The 6,711-nt window shown below is 54.1% G+C and overlaps 1 protein-coding gene across 1 annotated transcript in view; it reads left to right on the forward strand.

Moving 5' to 3' along the window:
* SGSM1 (small G protein signaling modulator 1) overlaps positions 1–6,711 on the forward strand; it is a 24,892-nt gene that overhangs the window by 6,681 nt on the left and 11,500 nt on the right. The window contains exons 5-11 of the mRNA XM_017734901.1: positions 116–261; positions 691–822; positions 1,352–1,476; positions 3,186–3,253; positions 3,627–3,790; positions 4,183–4,312; positions 6,607–6,708. Coding sequence (XP_017590390.1) covers positions 116–261; positions 691–822; positions 1,352–1,476; positions 3,186–3,253; positions 3,627–3,790; positions 4,183–4,312; positions 6,607–6,708 — 867 coding nt within the window. The remainder of the gene's footprint in view (positions 1–115; positions 262–690; positions 823–1,351; positions 1,477–3,185; positions 3,254–3,626; positions 3,791–4,182; positions 4,313–6,606; positions 6,709–6,711) is intronic.

Raw genomic sequence — 6,711 nt, forward strand, 5'->3', positions numbered from 1 at the left:
CCCTACTTGCTTTCCAAGCCCGTGCTCCCAAAACTAGGATCTGCAGATCGGGGAGGTGACCGCGGCCGTGGGATCACGGATAGCTCCCTTACATTTGGGGTGTTCCTCTCCACAGTGGGGCCCTGTGCCCTGGAGTACACGAAGATGAAGACTGCTGACCACTTCTGGACAGACCCCTCTGCGGACGAGCTGGTCCAGAGGCATCGGATCCACAGCTCCCACTGCCGCCAGGACTCGCCCACCAAGCGCCCGGCGCTCTGCGTGAGTGGGGGATAAACCTCTCTGTGCTCCTCCCAGAGCCACAGGATCTGGGTTCCCTTTGCTTGGAAAGGCCTGTGGAGCCCTCTGATGAGGGAAGTCTTTGAGGCAGAGGTGCTGGGAACATGGTCCATGGAGAGCACTGGCATGCCAGCCCCTCATGGCACTGCATCCCAGGGTCTGTGTCCCTTGGGAACATCATGTGTGAACAGCAAGCTGAATCTGCTCTGTGCATTGCAAACAAAACTCAATCCTGGGGCTTCTCTGAGCTCGGACAGAGCCAGGAATCCCCTTAGAGCACCCTGAGGGAAAGATTTCTAGTAGTGACTCTCTCAAGTGTATAAGCGAGGAGGGAATGAGGTTCAAGAGAAGCTTTTGGGAAGCCAGAGGGTGTCTGTTCTCACCTCAGATTTGTGGGTGTGTCTCTTGCAGATTCAGAAAAGACATTCCAGTGGCAGCATGGATGACAGGCCGTCCCTGTCTGCCAGGGACTACGTGGAGTCCCTGCACCAGAATTCCCGAGCCACTCTCCTGTACGGCAAGAACAACGTCCTGGTGCAGCCGGTGAGTTCGTGCTGGGAAACCTGGGCTTTGAAACCCTGCTCTGCTCCCCAGCACCTCATTCTATCCCACATTGCTTTTGGGTGGAGAAAAGCACGTTTTTAATCTGTGAGGACAGTGAGTGGACTGTGTTTGTGGAGGTCCTGGTGATATGGATTCTCCCAGTGGGGTGGAAGAGCTCTGCTTCAGTCTGAGTAGAAACTCCTCTCCCTGCCCATTCTTTACCACAAAACTCCTTCTCCTGTCCCTTCCTGCTTTTTGCAGTCAAATAAATGAAATGCAAACTGCTTCTAGGTGGAGCTGTTAAGTTTTCCGTGCTGGGCAGTTGCTCTCAGCCCTTTTCCAAGGCAGTGAGGTGTCCTGGAGTCTCTGCTAGGAGGTTTTCCAGCAACACAGTGGGTTTCTTACTGTTTGTGACTGGGTGGGCTCAGGGGCAGCAGGCAGGACTGTGTGAGGGGCCAGGACTGGGCTCCAGGGCTTTGTGCTTCTGGCATCTTCCAGCTCACTCTGTCCCCGTGTTTCTTTTCCCAAGAGAGATGACATGGAGGCAATCCCGGGATATCTGTCCCTTCACCAGACTGCCGACATCATGGCACTGAAGTGGACCCCCAACCAGCTGATGAACGGCTCCGTGGGGGACCTGGACTACGAGAAGAGGTGACTGGCTCTGAGTATGCCAGGGCAAGGGGGGAAAAGTTCCCCTGGGCCAGAGTTTGGATCTGGTGTGCAAAGCCATCAGTGTTTTCCCAGAGCAAAATCACCATCCTTGAGCCTAGAATGGGAAGGAGGCTGGGGGAGGGTGGCAGGAGGTGGTGTGAGATGTGTCTCTGCTGGGAAGTGCTCAGTGAGGGAATGGGGCTTGTTCCAAAACGAACAGAGAGGTTTCATTAATTGCCCTGGGGGATTTTCTGAGGGGAACGCCCTCCCCTCCCTCCCAGGGCACAGTGCTCCCAGGTTTATCTTGGCTGTTGTCATCTGGGGACCTGAGGAGCTCATGGGCAGGGAAGAGAATCTGTGGGAGGGAGCAGGAGCAGCTCCCTGGGGATCAGGCTCGGTGACAGCTGTTTGGTGGTGCTGTTTTGGTGATCCTGGTGCAGGTATTCCGAGTTCCGTGGATTTATCCGAGTCCCTGGAGCTTGTTCTTCCTGAAGTCTGCTCCCTTGGCTTGGCAGGCAGTGTGGCAATGCCCTTCTCTCCTGGGGCACTGCTGGCCTTTCCTTTGCCACCTGCAATCCTTTCACAGGCCTTGCAGAATCATGCCATGTCCCAGTTTGCCTGAGAAACAAAATCCCTTTCCAGCAGCAGATGCTCCAGGAAAATGGGAGTGTTTAGGACACTGATGCTTTGACCTGGAGTCGAGATCTTCTTCAGCAAAACTTGGTCTCAGTTCTCTTCATTGTCAGTTGTAGTTTTTCGGGTTTTGTTTACCTGTGTTCTTTTCATCTCCCCTTTCTTCTTGGCCCCTGGGCTGTTCAGTTGTGCCTGGTACCCTCCCCTAAAATCTGTTTTCATCTCTACACTCCTTTTCTGAGTTCTCGTCTTGGGCATCAGCCTAAGCTCTAAAAATTTCCCAGTGTCAAGACGTGACCAAGGAAGAGAGGAGGCAGATGGCACAGTAAGTATGACTGTACAAGGAGTGACTCTTGCACACCTTCCTGTCCTTCACTGCCTTCACGAGCTGTTTTTAATGTTATTTAAGCACTATTTTTGTGAAGGCTGCTGCTGCTGCTCAGAATCTGGAAGTTTGCTTGGTTGCAAAGAAGTGGGATGTGATTGACACCCTCAGACAGCAGCTCTGGGCTCTCCAGAGGAATGAAACCCTGCCCTGTCTGGTGGCTACCAGCTCTCCAGCATGTTCTAGATTTTCTCAGACACCTCGAGGTGCCTGTGCTGAGACAGTTCTTGAACAGAAGCAGCTGAGATCAAATGTGTTGTGAGCTCTGAAAAAACCCCACAAATTGTGAGGGTTTACTTCCCCGAGCCAGGGCAGAGCAGCAGCCCAGGTTTGGACCTCACTGCACATTTCCTTAGGGCTCTGGGGCTGCTCCTGGTGGATTCTTGGGGTGCCCAGAGTAGCCAGGATCCATGGACACATTTTCTGTGTCTGGGAACAGTGTGAGGGTAGAGAAACCACCCAGGGCAGGTGGGACAGGACTGGCCCTGGCTGAGCTGAGGTGGCAGGGACAGTTCCTGCTTCTGGAGGGATGTTGTCGCTCATCAGGCTGGCATCACTGCTCTGGGATCTCATCCTTTCTGTGGCTTTGCCTGGTTCCAGGGTATCTGGAGCAGGATCTGGAGCTGCCACAAGCAGCAGTAGAGCCTCTCACATCCCTGAGGCTCACAGCTTCCCTGTCACTCTGTTCCAGCGTGTACTGGGATTATGCCATGACCATTCGCCTGGAGGAGATCGTGTATCTGCACTGTCACCAGCAAGGTAAGGCCAGAGCCGGGGCTGCTGGGGGCTGTGTCACCCTGGCACTTGATCCCTTACCTCTGGGGAGGGCACAGGGTTCTGCTTTGGCTGCAGGACAGATGCCCAGAGCTCGGGGTGATCCTAGTGCTTCTAGGAAAGTCTTTCCCCCAGCTCCTGGCTGTGGTGCTTGGCTGGGAGTGCTCCCTGCTCTGATTTCCAAGGGGGTGATCCCAGCAGGCTTTCTCCAGGGCCTGTCTTATCCTGGACTTAGAGAAGAACCCACACTAGGAAGAAAATCCTTATTTTCCATTCCCTGAGCTTTCCTGCCCTCTGCCTTTCGGCCTGTGCTGTTTCTCTCGCTGATGGGTGCGTCTGCTCTCGCTGTTGCCAACAGTGGACAGTGGTGGCACGGTTGTCCTGGTGAGCCAGGATGGCATCCAGAGGCCACCTCTGCGCTTCCCCCGTGGAGGGCACTTGCTGCAGTTCCTGTCCTGCCTGGAGAACGGCCTCCTGCCCCATGGTCAGCTGGATCCACCCCTCTGGTCACAGCGGGGAAAGGTGGGTGCCTGTTCCTGCTGGGCTTCCCGTGTGGATCCTCTGCCTGGCATTAGCGGCTGCTGCGTTTTAAATGATCCCCTCCCAGAGTTAATAAGGAAAGTGGGCTTAAAATGTGGTGGTTTGGTTTAGCTCATGGCCTCACCCAGCTAAAGAGACCTTCTGGAGAGCTGGGGAGGGTGGCGTGGGACAGCTGCCCATGAGGGTTTGGTTCTGTGGGCTGTACTTAGGCTGTGCCCAGCAGGGTTATGGATTCACCTGCCACTGGAAACTTGATCCAGAGGCTGATCCAGCCCAGGGAATGTGCAGACATGGCAAAGCGTGTGGGGCAGGAGCTCGGGAAGGGAGTGGTTGGGCCTGGGGTGTCTCGTGAAGGGCACGTTCTGCTCCCCCAGGGGAAGGTGTTTCCCAAACTGAGGAAGCGCAACCCCCAGGGCTCCTCCGAGTCCGCGTCCGACAAGGAAGATGACGAAGCCACGGATTATGTTTTCAGGATCATCTACCCCGGGACACAGGCGGAGTTTGGTGAGTGCAGGGCATGCTTAGGGGGATAGTAGGAGTTGGAACACGGTGCTGGTGGGCACGGGGCAAACCAGGAGGTGGTTCCAGGGAAGGGGGCTCTGGTTGTGTCAGTGCTGCCTGATCCTAAATGTCATCGTTCCTCCCTGGGAGGGTGGGGAGGCCCTGGCTCAGGGTGCTCAGAGAAGCTGTGGCTGCTCCATCCCTGGAAGTGTCCAAGGCCAGGCTGGATGGGGCTTGGAGTAACCTGGGATAGTGGGAGGTGTCCCTGCCCATCATCTCTAAGTTCCCTTCCAAGCCCAATCATTCCATGATTCTGTGGTGTTTTTTATTCTAACGTTCCACTTGCTACTGAGTGCTTTGTTTCTGCAGCTGCCCAACAGTGTCAGTGGTCAGAAAAAAACCTCTCTTACACATAATTTCAGTAAAAAGATTCACCTCGGTCACTTGGGGGCCACCTTCTGCCATCACAAGCCCCCAGGGCTGATTCTTCTCTTGCAGTCCCCAGGCTGCATTAAATCCAGTGATGTTCTGTCAAGTGTGGCTTCTGCAGCACAAAGGAGAGGTCACAGCACCCTGCTCTGGCTGCTGCCAGGCTGCACCCACCTGTCTTCAGTCCCTAACTCAAGGGAGGGGATGCTGCTGGATTCTCCAAACCAGAAATGCCTCTTAGTGTGTGGTGGTGAATGATCTGAGCCTGGCTGAAATGTCTGTACATTTGTCCTCACTCTTCTGTGAGATGCCAAGAGCGATTTTCTGACCTCTGGGGACATCATGGGTGACTTTATAAGGGGGAAAACATGAGTTTTAGGTAGAAGACTTGTGGAGTGTGTGTTAAAAAAGCTCTGAAATCTGATGGAAACCTTTTTCCTGTATTTTGGAGGCTACGAGGGAGAAACTACATCCGCTGTTACTCCTCCATAATGTCAACTGGGATTATTGTTGGTTCTCCCTGCCTTCAGCTGACTAACGCAATTCAGTGAGTCAGATTAAAACCTGATTGAAGCTAAACCAGCAGATAGAGATGCTCCCTTCCGTGGCTGCCTTTTGATCTACTCGTTAAAATTCCAGGCTGGGGGCCACATTTTCTGGGAAATGAATTGCTGCCATCTCCTCAGCTGGCATCATGATAGCCTGTGCTGTTCCTGTGCACCTCCCCAGCCAGGGGTGCAACTGCATCATTCTCTCTTCTCCACAGATTCTTCCTTTCTCCCCTTTTCATTTGTGCCCTTGTCCTCTCTCCGTGTCTCTAGTTGCCATTAATGGTGCTTTTCACCCATTCCTTGCACCTGTGACTGCTGGGAGAGGGAAGATCATGAAGATTCCAGCTGGAAGCAAGATGGTGGTGATCCCTAAGTGGTGTCTGAGTCTCCCTGGCACATCCCGAGCTCTCCGTGCTGCTCTGGGCACCTCTTGGCATCAGTGTAATGAGCTGTTGGTTGGGTCTGGTGCTCAGCTCGCCTGTGTTGTCACTTGGCAGGTCCTGCAGAGCTGTCCCTGTCACCACCGACTGTCACTGACCCTTCAGCTCAGTGGGAGGGGAAGGGACTTTCGTAGGAATAATTCAGTATTTTTCCTGCCAATGTCAGTTATTCCTTATCCCAAGCAGGGAGAGTCAGTGAGACCACGGGAGAGTGAGGCCACTCTTGCCCAGCCAGAAGATGAAATTTCTACCACAATTTAATTTCCAAGGAGGGGTAAAAAGGATTATTCCTCATGGCCTGGGCTGTGTGTGGGTGGTACCTGAGCAGGACCTGAGGCCTTTGCAGCAGCACTTTGAGTTTAAGCAGGGATTAACAAGTGACAACATGCAGAGCTCCTGCTGTCCCTCTCAACCTCCTCATCCAAGTCTTCATCTCCTGTCTTGTGATTTGGATGCTCCCTTCTTTCCCTGAACTTTGGAGGGGATCCTTTGAGGGATGGGCCTTTTCCCTCCCAGTAATCGGCTCTTCCTGGGACAGCAGCTGATTTCAGTCCTGTTTTCTCTGCTCTCTGCAATCTGTGTTGGGTGTTGGGTTTCTGCCTTGGACAGCATGAAGCAGTTTAAGATCAGCTTTCTGAATTAGCTGGTTAATTAGCGATGGTTCTCTCTCATCAGTGCTCTTTGTTCCCTTTCCTCCCTCCTGAGCTCACCAGTGCTGTCATTCCCTGTGCTGGGTCCTACTTGGTTGCTGGAGCCTCCTTGGGAAGAGTGTGGGATGCTGCATTTGCCAATCAAAGCTCTCTGTTGGGCCCCTGTAGCTCCCGGACTCCAGGCCAGTGCCAGGCTGTACCTGATGCTCCTCTCTGCCCTCCTGCAGTGCCCCAGGACCTGATGGATGCTCCAGGGGCTGTCCTGCCCCCCATGTGGCAGCCCAGCACCCGCAAATCCTCCTGCTCCTCCTGCTCCCAGAGCGGCTCCCCCG

This window comes from Corvus brachyrhynchos, unplaced genomic scaffold (genome assembly GCF_000691975.1).
Source record: "Corvus brachyrhynchos isolate BGI_N302 unplaced genomic scaffold, ASM69197v1 scaffold114, whole genome shotgun sequence".
NCBI classification, from domain to species: Eukaryota; Metazoa; Chordata; class Aves; order Passeriformes; family Corvidae; genus Corvus; species Corvus brachyrhynchos.